This window comes from Ipomoea triloba, chromosome 12 (genome assembly GCF_003576645.1).
Source record: "Ipomoea triloba cultivar NCNSP0323 chromosome 12, ASM357664v1".
Lineage (NCBI taxonomy): Eukaryota > Viridiplantae > Streptophyta > Magnoliopsida > Solanales > Convolvulaceae > Ipomoea > Ipomoea triloba.
In genome coordinates this window covers 26842027-26855980 of record NC_044927.1, presented here as the reverse complement: position 1 = coordinate 26855980, position 13954 = coordinate 26842027, and the positions used below count along the sequence as shown (strand labels likewise).

Genomic DNA, 13954 nt, shown 5'->3' with positions numbered 1-13954 from the left:
AGACAGCAGCGCTAGAGACAACACTCCTTGGATTGTGTCATTCATCAGGCTTACACCTACTCCATATACCCACCACCCCCACCCCCCACTGTTTCTTGATCAGGCGGCTTTGCATTTCAAGCACTCATGTACTGGATGGGCATTACAATATTTGTTTCATCATCATCTTTTTTGTTTGTTTATGTAGTGTGCAAAGTTGAGCTTTTAATATTGTATACATGAGTTAATAATTAATGCCAAGTTTAGTTCTCCATTAAGGTGATTTTTTTTCAAATTTAGTCTTCAACAGATAATTTCATCCTACTTTTATCTTAACTTTTATAATATTACCAAATTTAGTTATCATTGATCATATAATCAGTTCATATAATCAGTTGATAGGGTTGGTGATTGTTTTATGACAAAATATTAAGTTCGATAAAAACCCTGAAAATTACGATCAAAATATAATGAAATTATTTGTCCACTAAATCTGAAAGAATCACGTACCGAGAACTATATTAAATTTATCGAAAAACACTTTTTTTTTTGAATGATAAGGGAAATTGCAATCACTATTTAAGGGTGAGGTAAGTCCAGTTTTGTGACCTTAACTAATAAAGGATTACAAAGAGATAAAATAATTTAGGTTGTTCATAATTGAATGATTCAAACCAAGAAGACTAATAAGCCAATTCCACTGAGAAATTTAGAACCTTATGATTATCGAGTTAAAAGTGTAATTAATTTGGCTGTAAATTGCCATAGTCCATAGATGCAGAAGATTCAAACAAGTTTAGGGGGAGTGGATCTGTGTAATTATTCCCTTGTATTATATATTAGCCGACGTGTTTGACATTGTTTGAGTGTTAAACCTTAGTAAACACCTCAACATTATTGGTGCATTTTCATCCTTAATCACCTAATTTCTGACTCTTATATTTTATGGAGTAAGGTTTAGGTATGTTTTACATGACTTTTAAGTTTTAAGTTAATATCTCTATATATCTAAACACAGGTGCTTAGTACATATTGTTTCTTATTGTGTTTAGATGGACTTAAGAAGAGATGGAGTATAATTTTCAATTGCCACATATATATATAAGAAAATCTTAAGGGACCCCCAAAAGAAATGATCAAGCAAGAGGAGCATGATTCTCATACTTGAAAGTCACAAGTTCAATTCTTGTCAATATTCTCCCAGTCGAGCTTGTTACATTGCGAGTTTCTCTCGTCATCTTTATAGTGCAAAGATTAGAGTGAGCTAAGTCTCAACAACTATAATTGCGGTCAAGTGAGGTTTGTTATTATTAATGACATAATTTGAAGTTAGACTCCTAAAACCCTATTCACTAAGGCACATCTAATTATTTACCTTATCCGCAAAGCCCTAAGAGCAGCACAAGTAGGAATCCTCAATGTTGGAACTTGGAGTTCAATCTTGCTCCCCTTTTTATTATCATTTCTTCATAAATTAAATTACCATATACCTTTTGATCTAAAAGAAATATATACCGTTTCAAAATGTAATTAAGAATAACATTTCGATCCGATTTATATATTCTTGTAAGTATAAAGTTATTAGTTGATTTCTATGAACAAGAGAAGAAGCAATCAATGGAATGATTATTGGTATGAATCAAACTTTGAATTTTCTTCTAGAACTCAAAAAGCAGTTCAGGGGGGAAGCTTCTAACGTATATATTAATTAAGTTAAAAATCCGTTGACTGAATTTATTTTTATTTTTGTTTTTATTTTGTTAAATTATTGGTAGAAATAAAAATAAATCCCAGTGGAAATTCCACGATATGTATTTTTTATTTGTACATATTATATATTGTGTATGAACCAACAGCATTAGGTCAAATTGTCAACCCCATTTACTAATGGTTGTAAAAACATTAAAAATAAATAAATTAAAATAAATAAATAAAGTATGCTCCTGCTGGGTTTTAATTTTATGTGTATTGCCCAACCAAATTACACAATAATGAAATGACAACTGTTGGGGAAAATGTGAAAATAGAGTAGCAAAGTAGTTGAATGTGAAATTGAATAAGAAAATAAGAAGAAAAAAGCTGAAGATATTATTTTCCAAATCTTAGTTTTAAAGAAATGCTCGCAAAACCCTCAATACTTTTATTAGAGCTACCAGTACGTGCTAATTAATAATAACGCTTTATCAAGTCTATTAATTAGAATAATGTCCTCATTTCTCGTCCAAACCCTATCACAAACGTAACAATTTAGAAATGAGCATGTTAGGGTTTGAGTTGCCCTCCTTATACAGAGGAGCGTAAAATTTGATGTGGGGTTCGGGCAATTGATTTGTCATCTGACTTAAAGGTCATGACCTAAGGCGACAATGTGAATGGTGGGGAGTTGTGATCACCTAAGTTTAATAAAAAAAAAAAGTTTGGAAATCTGAGTTATAAATAAATAAATAATATCATCCATTAACGTTGATTCGTGGGTGAAGAAGCATGCATATGGTTGGTTGGAAGGATGAATATTAAATTAAGTAGGATTTGGAAGTATAAAATTATATCCCCTAATCATTTGGCGGTTCTGATTTCTTTTGATTTCCACGAAGTAAATGTGTTTGTTAATTATTATTGCAAGAATCGCGTGTAGAGGGATGCAAAATCATTAATTCACACTATAAAAATTCAAATTTTTTTTTCGTTGAGGGGAAGTATATAATTACTATATATTTAAGAGTGTGTACTGGATAAACTTTGTTCTTTGTTGATTAGAGATCAAAATTATTACCATATAAAAAAAATTGAGACTTAAAAATGCTCAGATCAACCATTAAGGAACTAAAATTATTATTTTGTATAAATATAGGGACAACAATATTATTTTTTTTACGAATAAAATATAATTTATATGAAAGAAACAAATTGTAAAATATTGTTAGATAGAAGTCCAAGAATAGCAGGCTGTCGGTTTAATGAAAGTCAAATTATGATCGATCAAGAGGTTGGCAATGCCTATCTTTTGCTATAATTGATTGGGTTTCTACGTGGAAAAATTCCTTCCATTAGAAAAACATGTACTAATAAGAAATCATTAACTCCCACAAATTAGTGATACATACATGTAATTCAAGTCTTTTTACTCTTTTAATATGATTATATATATATATATATATATATATATATATATATATAACAATTATTTGTGATCGAGTAAAAAATATAAAGTTTAAAAATTTTAAAATAAAGCATTGAGATCCACAACTTTGTTAAACATGAGATGAAACTAATTTAATCAAATTTCGATTGAGGCTCGGTCAGAACAACTCCCGCTAAAACAACCCAAGCCCCTTGATACTATATATATGAATCAACCAACTTTGGTCTTTTTTTTCCTAACTAGCATTGCACCGAACTGGATCAAAACTGCAACTTGCTTACCTCTCTTGTGTGGTTTGCGTCTTTGCGAATTATTACACAAGAGTGGAAGTCATCACCTAGTGCACACTCTCGAGTAGTAGCTACAGATTTTCCTTGTCACCCAAAAAAAAAAACTACAACTTTCAACCTTTCAAAATATTTTCTTTACCAGTCATAGCTATAATGACTCTTATCTAAATTTAGATAGTAACTCAAATATCAACTCGATCATATAAGCGTAACGAAAATTTTAAGGTGTAAATCGATATCAGTGCTTCCCATACATGATACAAACCTAAAACCTTTTCACTTGTAATTAGTTCAAAATCAAATTGGTATCATAGACTTTCGCTATAAATATATATTAATTCTAAGAGCAATTCCATGTTATATTTATATAAATACACACTATATTTAAAAATAATTTCGGGCTGCAAATTGTACCTATATGGTTTTGAATGTGAAATTCTTCCAAAATTTAAATCTAGTTTAGTGCGTCATTCCCCATTACTCATTATCAAGATATATAATTTATGGTCCCCTACGCTCTCCAATATACAAACATTTTTTTTAGAATAATATACAAACATTATTAAATGTCGTTTAACGTTTAATTATGTACTTAAGACTTTGCTTTTTTATGCATCCATCCAATGCCCGGGACCATGAATTTTTCTATACAATTTGGGCTCAGGACAACAACAATTCATATTATAATTTTTTATAGTAATGTATTCATGGCGTGATGCAATACAGAGAGGGAAAATTCTAATTATGATTAAGAAAATGATTAGGGAAAATGGATCGGAAAGTCGGTATGATTTATCCTAAGTAGCTAAAAACAGCAATTAAACAACAGACAACTGTGTGTTAATGTATGGACGACAACGAGGATGGAGAAGACCTTTTCCCCCCGGTCAGGAAGAATATAAGACAGCTAAGAGGACAACAAGTGGAGGGTAGATTGGGAATAATAAAACATTAAAGCCAAATAAATTAGTGTAAATACCTCATTAGCATAAGCACATTCGGTAATCCATATTGCGTCAAATATGAGGGATGCATGACGTGGTAATAGCCCAAGGCATCTTCCAGGACTATTAAACCCCTGGACGTTTGGGAAGAAAAATCAGGGATTGAATCTTACTAGCAACAATGTGTGAGCAATCTCTTAAAGTGGGGGCTCTTTGTGTATAGTAAGCTATTTAGCTGAGTTATCATGATTTACATCATCTCAAATGCTCTGTCGGGCCGGAGTGCAGCGGGTCCTTGAAGTTGAGGATTCAACATTTTGAGAAGAAAGTTTACAGTGATGAAGAATGGCCTGAGGATACTCATATTGGATGAGATTTAGATAAGGATATGGATAACATGGATATGGAAATTCTATATTGACATTACATTTAACTGTCTAAATAAATGTAATAATAAATATAATAATAGAGGTGTAATAATTACTATGCCTGGCTTTAAGTGGATTATTAATAATATATTTCTATACAAAAATTCTTTTTTATGATAATGATAATGGTTTGCAATTTAAAATTACCAACAAGGTACACATTAGTTATCTTTGATTGATTTATTTTATTATAACCAATTTGCAGTAAAAAAAATGTCTCAAAAAAATAAAGGAAAATTTTAAAGAATTATCATGACAAACGCAGCAGCAAGCTGATGACCAGTTGACCACGTATACACACATATATCCATATATGTATTTTATTTTTTCTTTGACAAATGCATATATGTATTTTATATTTCATTCATTCATTTTAATTTCAATTTTTTATTTATTACCACACAACGAAGTTATTTTTGCTTCAAATTCAAATTAATTCCAACGTGAAACGCCCCTATCATGTCATCGTCCATTTTGAACATATGACGATGAACCGATTATAAAAACAAAAACATTTGGAAAACATAAAACTACGTGTTAAGGGGTAGCTTTTATCCCACATCATCCATGCATCCACTGGCCACTATACTATTACTCTTTTACCATCTCAAAATCATGCATGCATCTTTCATGACAACAGCGGCTAAAAAACTTGGACTAAACCACACTCGTTGACTAACAAAGGATAATCCTAGTCTAAGTTAATCACCACACCAAGTTAATATATAAACATAAATGTGTAATTCAACTATCAGTTTAGACTTTTAATTGAAATAGAGCGCATGCTTCAATTTAGTATCAAGGCCAACCCCATGTCAAGCGTCACCCTATAAAAATAAAAAAACAGCCCACACGTGAAGAGACATTTTGAGCATATATATAATATATGACATAAATGTGCAATCTAACTATCAGCTTAGGTTTTTAACCAGAAGGTTCCAAGTTCAACTTCCAATAAGAGCAATTACCCAATACAATAAAATAACAAAATAACGGATTAAATCTCCAGACAGGTAGCTTTGATCTAAAACAAAAAACATTTTTGAATTGATAAATCACAGCTAAATACACAAATTGCTGTCTTTTGGAAACTTACACCCTAAACATGTCAAGCATTTCACCAGCTCGGCCGCAAGAGTCATTCAAAGCCTACAGATATTTTGCAATTTAATCACGACGACTACATGTGTTAAGAGTTCTACCCCCATCTAGTATGATGTGCCCCCCCAAAAAAAAAACAAAAATACAAAAACAAAATAAGTTACATGTCTACAACAGATGAACCCTGTCTTCAAAATTACACCATCCAAATATCAGCAACAATATCATCCATCATAAATAAAACATATAAAGACCTAAATTCATGCATGTTTTGCGGTTTCACTTCAATGTCTAAGTAGAAAAGAGGGGTTTTGTGTCTCGAGTGTTTGTTCTAGTATTCTTCAAATTGGACCTATACCCGGTTAATTTGATGTCTTCTATGTTCTGCATGGGCATGAGTTCTTGGATGTCATGAAACTATGGATGGATCATGTTGAACTGGAACCTAGACAGCTGCTGTGGAATTGTGGATATGACAGGCCCGTATCTCTGTCACCAATCGAAAGAAGAACGAGTAAGTACACAGTGCAGTGAGCTAAGTCGAGGATTTGCAAAGATTAAGCACTTGTTTAGAGGAGGGCAGTTCCGTCATAAGGAGAATGTCAATTCTCTCCCTGAGACTAACTTATAAGTATGCAGAAGGGTATAATAAGCTATGAGCAAGATGAGGAACTCCTATCTATTGATAATACCTGAACATTGTCATAGAGTTCAAACAATGGCACAGCAAGAAGTTTCAAGTTTTTGGGGACAGCAAAGTACTCTCTTTCAGACAGATGAACCAGGAAGAGCTTTTTGCACTCCTACATTACCATCAAAGAACAATAAGAAACGTCGAAAATTTGAAAATGCGAGCAAAGTTCCTAATCACCAACATAGTATGACTATAGTAAGCTTGACTGAACAATACCTTAGGTTTTGTTATGTGTGGGGGGCAATATGGATACATGATAGTTTCAAAATTTGGCCTCCACCAGATAGCCACACATTCTCCAATCTGCACTTGTTTCACAAACAAATTCATCAAGGAAGCAACTATTACAATAGGGGAATTACTGATTGATCATTGATAAATTCGTAACAATCCATGTCAATTAATTGCTTGCCCAGTTTGGATTGATTAAAAATTGGTTTACAAAATAACCAGAAGAATGAACTTAATTGTAAAACATAGTATGGAGACAAACTGAAGAAAATATTTCGTTCCACTCCATTCCTTGCATTGAAGTTAAAATGTAATAGAATCAAATTCAAACACAGAATGATTCATCTAAAACCCTGTTACCTTATAGTGGGCTAGTTTATTTTTCATTTATACATCCTGAAATTTCTAAATTAAATTCAAGGACCAAACCAAATGCTACCTCATTGTCACAAGTGCTGCCAAGAAAAGGCATAAATAATATAATGTGTTAACAATTTACCTGCCAATCTGGCTGAACAGTAGAAGAATTAGCTGCAAGTTTGCTGGAGAGTTTCCTCTTCAACCCCTCAATTTCTGTAGAAGATTTTATACAAATCACTCAACCAGTACAATGAGCACTATAGTAAGCAAAGTTGAGGAAAGTCTTAATTTGAAAATGATAGTTTCTAGAAACTAAATGTGCAGGATGTGGCACAGTGGCAGTAACAAGAAATAAAAAGTGAAAAGGCAAAAAAATCATACCATTCTCTCCAGGCTTCAAGCGCCCACCAGGAAGTTTGCAAAATGTGTTCCCAATTTGAAGAAGAAGAATATGAGGATGATTATGCTCTTGTACCTGTAGGTTACAAACCACACTGTTAGCATTCACTATCTAACCATATGAAGCAATTGATAACACCTAACCATCATACATCAGTGAAGAAAATAAAATTTTAACTAGACAAGGGAAACCATGCCTCATTCACCCTAGCAAAGAAAAGATCTAAAGAAATGAATTTCTCAAAACGTAATCCACATAACAAAATGATAACACCTTAACCTGGAAACAGAGTAAACCCTAAGGAAAGATGACAGAAGAATATGTAGTGGATGACAATAAGTTCCCCTCAGACAATTTTCTTCTTGAGAGATAACTAATCTCTAACAGAATTGAATGTTTAAAAAAACATGTAACTTGCACATTTCCATCACTACAATTCTGTCCCATGCTAAAGAATCTAGCAAAATGGATTTGGCACTAAGTTGCCTAAGATATGAGTACACATCAAACCTTAGCAGCATAAATCCAGAGAAGAAATGAAAGATCCAACTCAAAAGATCAGTGCTTGGATACCATTGAGGCATAATTAGCAGTCTAAAGCAGCAAAGATAAAGCAACTATGCGATTATCAAAACTATAAAACATACCAACAAAATTCCTTCAACACTAGTCCTCATTCCCTCCTTCATGTAACTGCGGATCATAACCAGCAATCAATTAGCAATATCAACCTTACAGATTACAACTTTAACTAGAAAAAAATTAGAAATGAAGTGCAAAAAAAAAAAAAAAAAGGAATAATAACAGTATGCATTTCCATTTGGTTTTACAAAATTAAGCTTGTAAGGTTTATCTAGGGTTTTTCATGAAATGCCATCTCTCGGAAATTACTTCAAAATTTTTAAAAATTGATAAGATAAATACAAGATAAATGAAAGCGAGAAACATAAAAGGCATGGGAAAATAGGAAAAACTTACTTGACTTTCATGCGAGCAAGGCGATCGGCGACGGAGGTGTCCTTTTCCATCTTCGGCTCTTTGGTGCCGAAGCTGTAGCTGGATAGAGGGTATGTGTTCACCACCGGCGAAGTTATCATCTCTACTAACTCTCCCCTTTACTCCGTAGACCGGCGAGATTTTCAGCTGATTTCTCTTTCTATGATTCCAATGTGGCCGGAGAGGAGCAAGAGGGAATCAAGAGGAGCGTATCAGAGCAAATATTTCCCCCCTTTAATATGCGAAGCAATTAAATATTGAAATTGGGCCTCTTTTGATGAAATAGTAGGCTGCTCATTTCATCATTGAAATATTGGGCTGATCCATTACCTAATCAGCCCAAACATATGATTATGGCAAATTATTCTGTGGACCCGGATCTAAAAATACACAATTTACATACTGAATGTTCACAATTTAGTATGTAAATGGGCACGGGCAAGGTAGACCCGAGTCTATGGTGTAACAAAACTGTGATTATTACCCAAGGAGGAATTTGCTCATTGGTGGCACAAAAGCAATCGTTGCACAAATTATATCGTGTACCGGGGTCCAGTGGTCTATTCCGAAATGGCATCGCTTTCATCCAAAAACTTAAAGTTTTATGTTTAAAATATACAATATATATTCATAAAATCAAAACTTAATGTTCATAAATTAAACACTATAATATTCACTATGTTACATGACCATAATATGACTTAAATATGTTTAAAAACTCAAATCTTAATGTTCATATACTACATTATATATTCATAAAATCAAAACTTAATATTCATAAACGAATATGTTTAAAAACTCAAAACTTATTATTCAGAAACACATTTAGCATGGTAAAACGTTATTTTTTTGAACTAGAGTCCACGATATGATTATTGCGATCGTTATATCATGGATTCATATATTGAGATATCTTCTTATATAAGTTCATTTTTAGTATATTACATATTTATTTTAAATGTACTATAAGTCCATTTTGACTTATGATACACTAAAAATAAATATACAAACCTGTTATACTTTAAAAGTAAACTTATATGATGATCCACATTACAAGATTGACCATATAATTCACAATATAATTTGCCTGAAAAAAGTAGCAACTATGTAGGCCCTCATCTAATTTAAGTGGATAATTGTAGCATTTCTTACACCAAATAGAAAGAGCAAAACCAAGTGAATTACACAAAGTAATAACTTGTTGTATTTTACATAGAACACAAGGTATGTTTGTCATACGACTAATTTGAAATCATTAAAAATTGGAGAGAAAATTGAACATGTATATATTTAACATGACAAAAGTTTACCATCTTATCATGCAATAAAAGAAGACAACTTTTTATATAAAGTATTAGACGCAAAAGCTCATACTCAATGAAAGAAGACAACTCTTTATAGACTGAAAGTATTAGATCCAAAAACTCATACTTAATACTACAATTTGATTAATTATTCAATTCAAAAACGTTTTGCTTTGAACAATTTGAGATTATGGGTTCAAACCTCATTGAGACCTTATTAACTCTTTGTACTTCATTAAATTAATCACAATACATTATAAATGGGTTAGTAATACTCAAAACAATTTATTAATTAAAAAAAAAAAATCCTCTTCGAAACAAAGATAGATAAACTATCATTGGTCTAACGAGTACCCAATATTATTACATCACGATTAATCATGTAATTCAAAGAAGTTCTGATTTAAACAATCAATTAATCAAAAAAGAATCATTCAATCGATGGGAAGAAAGAATCATTCAATCGAGATTCCTCAAAAATCGCATTCATTTTCTTATTCTTAACGTTGCCGTATATATATGCGTATATAATAACACCTGGTGTTGTGTCAAATCAGCTAAGCTAGATTGTAAGTGACCGCCGCCTTCCGCCGTTTGCCGGCGAAAACTCTCAACACTCCGTCGGAGCCGCCGGCGACAAGCGTGCAGTGATCGTCTCCCCTCTGCATCCAGCACACGCAACTAATGAACCCATGTTCGGGCCCGGGTTGACCCGTGGACTTGCACCCGTATACCCATATGGGCTCGCCCCACCTCGTATCGTACACGAACACTTGGTTATTCTCCGACCCGCAACTGATCAACCCGCCCTTCTTCCACACAGATAAACCTATAAAGAAAAATACTTCATAAACTTCTATTAAATTAAGCAATTAGGTTCTGTCCATAGTCTCTTTTTATCATGCAGAGATTTGAACCATGACATTTGACATGGTTAAATCTGATGTTAAATTGAAACATGTACTCCATCTCAACTAAAAATGTTTAAGGTTATAGTTGGATTGATGTTTATATATTATATGTAAGGGAATTACTGACCTACGAATCTCGTGGAGTTTATGTGGCCTTTGTATGTACGGACGAGGTTGCGGTGGTCGGTGTCCCACATTTTGATGCAGCCGTCGATGCTTGAGGTTAGGATCGTACGGTGGTCGAGGAATCTGGCGTAGGTCACGGGCTTGAGATGACCGTCGAGTATGAAGAGCGGCTCCGCCGTTTTGCGGAGGTCGTAGGTGTAGGTTTTCCGGTCGGCGCAGCCGGCGGCGATGGAAGGGGCGAAGGGGCTGAACTGCACGCAGCAGACGGAGCTACGCGCCTTGCTGGGCTGCACCGTCGCGAGACACTTCCCGTTTTGGCAGCGCGGGTCCCACGTCTGCATGGTGCCGTCGTCGGACCCCGACGCGCCGACGACGGGGTCGGAATGGGAATAGTCCACGCTCCAAACGCGCCTGCCGCCGTGCTCGTCACGCTCGAAAACCGGCACTCTTCTCTCCAGGTCATATTCCATTACTACCCCGTCGTAGTCGCCCGACCCGAGAACCCGGCTGTTCCACCCGGGCTTCCATTTTAAACTACTAAGCTTCGCCGGCGTGCAGATGTAATAATCGCATGCAGTGCTATGATCAAGCGAAACGGCGTCGTATCCTTCGTCCTGATCCCTAATAGGAACTAGCGAGTTAACACTGTAAACCCTAATTTTCCGGGCTATTCCGCCGGTGGCCAAGAAATTATCGGACGGGTCAAACTCTAGAACCCCAAGAGCGTCGGAAACAGCTCCGGCGGCGGAGGTCGGAGAAGAAACTACGGCGGAGATGCGAAAATCCCACTCGCAGCGAGCTCTTTCTCCGTCGACGTCTTCTTCTTGCTGTGTAGTTTGTGAGGTTTCTGCGTTTGTAGGTGATGAAAAGTTGTTCATTGCCCATATTGTTCCATATCAAGTGGTGATTGGGAAATTAAGGAATTGGATTTTCTTGAGAGTTTTCAGCCAATGAAAGGTCCATATAGATCCACTTAAGTGATGATATTATATTATATGTCCATTTTGAAGCTTCAATTTTCCACTTATTTTTATTATAAATCTTAAAAAAAAAAATAGATTGATTTTTTTGTAATAAAATACACATCATGTCATAACTTCATTATATTCCTACTCTATAGTCTATATATATATACACACTACATATGCAATGTTTGGTGTATTTTAATGCATTTGAGATTTTTATCTTTCTATATATGCATGCAATTGAAGATTTGAAGGGTTAGTTTTAAGGTTGGTTTACTTTTCTTTTTTTTTTTTTTTAAAGGTTGGTTTACTTTACTCTAATTTGTATTTATCTAGGTTTTCATTAATTCTCGGATGGTATTAATTGATATTAATACTAAAAATGTTAAAGTCATAACTTTCGGATGTATTAATTGATATTAATATTTTTTTTTGAGTTCTACTGACTCGGTTACAATGTAGTATCTGTTCATAGCTACTTTCTCAACCTACTGAAGCACAAAGAGTCAACAGATGTCTTCACTGAGACTCGAACCCACTCCCTTCCACATGGGAGTGTACACCGGATTTGATATTAATATTAAAAAATTAGAATAGTGAATGTGAAAATAAGAACAGAGATATATATATAATAGGCCTAATGATTACATGGAGCATATAAATTGTATTGTGTATGTAATTCATTACAAAGAAAATAGCATATGTATCTATTCGATCATTACAATGTTGTAGCTATTTACACAAAGTCGGCCTCTAACGAACATGTTCGCTCACTCCATCCACACTGCCTAGTGGTTGGCTCATAGGCTTTTGTGCTAATTTAACATTCTTGGTTGACTCTATTACCTCTTTAGATAAGTAAATAAGTAAATGCTTTGGGCCGGGTTGGACTTTGAGATTTGATTGCTAGCTCAATTACACCGTCTCTCTTTAACCTGCTGGCATGCCCTAAAGTAGTCGATTATCGACCTTACAATTGTTTATATTAATTTACCAACTAACCCAATTTGTTGAGTTTCGATTATTCACATTTCAAATATATAATTCAATATATTATATCTTCCTTTCTCTAAAAAAAAAATTAATTTATCTAATCATTAAGTGTAACATAGACATCACATCTATAATGTAACTACACATAATTCAACTTCATCGTTATTTACAAAAGGTATATTAGGGTAGGTTTTCCTCCTAAACCATGCAAGATCATGGAAGAGAAACAAGTCCTTTTTAAGGAAATTATGGAGAATGCCTTTTCATAGTTAAGAATGTTGGGGGGGAAACGTATGAAAGAAAGGGTGCATTAAATGATAGTATAGTAGCACAAGTGGAGGAGAGACAAAAGGTAATGCTGGTTGCTTTTGTACCTCATTTCCATGAATCAAAGTTGTGGACATGAGCTTTTGGTTCCCACATATTTACGTGGTGTAAATCGGGCCTTTTGAATGTGTTATCCAAAGCTTTCAACTTATCAAATCTGCACCCATTGCACCCAACTATTTGTTCATTTTGGTTGATGATGAATTGATGATGGATGGTCGTTCAATTAAATGCTCAACTCCCTATGGTACAATGGTTGTAATTAAATTAGATGCATACAAAAAAAATCTTTAAGGTTTCAAATATGTGGTTTATTGAGAGCCAAGTTTTTCGTTGTGCATAACTTATATATTATATATTATATAACTTGACTTTATATAATCGGTATTTAATAGATAGACTAATTTATAAAAAGTCAGAATGAGATATATATAATACTAGTTCTAAACTACGTGAAGACAACTCTCAACCATGTTAGTCGGGAAGTTACTTGGTAATCACACGGTTCTAAATATGACTTATTGTATAGATGTCTATTGACTTTATTGGTTTGAACCGATTATTAGCTATGGGCAACGTAACCTAAGCTAGTTTACCTTATTGTGGCAACTAAGATTACAATACAGGTTTTCACTCATAACGTACTTTCGGTAACAATTGCAGCCTTTCTTGTAATTTAATACAAAATGGCATTTTCGTATTTTATATATATATATATATATATATATATATATATATATATATATATATATATATATATATA

General features: G+C 33.8%; 2 protein-coding genes across 3 annotated transcripts; both read right to left on the bottom strand.

The window, feature by feature from the left end:
• Window positions 1–5801: 5801 nt before the first annotated feature.
• LOC115998304 (pre-mRNA cleavage factor Im 25 kDa subunit 2) lies at window positions 5802–8781 on the bottom strand. The gene is made up of 7 exons (XM_031237842.1): window positions 8548–8781; window positions 8217–8262; window positions 7551–7644; window positions 7309–7382; window positions 6795–6881; window positions 6577–6687; window positions 5802–6373 (listed from the first exon to the last, which is right to left on the bottom strand). The coding sequence occupies exons 1-7, from the start codon at window positions 8664–8666 to the stop codon at window positions 6302–6304; spliced, it is 603 nt and encodes a 200-aa protein (XP_031093702.1). The 5' UTR covers window positions 8667–8781; the 3' UTR covers window positions 5802–6301.
• A 1426-nt stretch (window positions 8782–10207) lies between these two features.
• On the bottom strand, window positions 10208–11863 carry LOC115998422 (WD repeat-containing protein RUP2-like). Of its 2 annotated transcripts, none has more exons than XM_031237999.1 (2): window positions 10908–11863; window positions 10208–10713 (listed from the first exon to the last, which is right to left on the bottom strand). In XM_031237999.1, the coding sequence occupies exons 1-2, from the start codon at window positions 11782–11784 to the stop codon at window positions 10427–10429; spliced, it is 1164 nt and encodes a 387-aa protein (XP_031093859.1). In that variant the 5' UTR covers window positions 11785–11863; the 3' UTR covers window positions 10208–10426. The 2 variants fall into 2 exon arrangements, with proteins under 2 accessions (XP_031093859.1, XP_031093860.1); XM_031238000.1 differs by having other exon boundaries at window positions 10208–10698; window positions 10908–11861.
• Between the last annotated feature and the right edge of the window lie 2091 nt (window positions 11864–13954).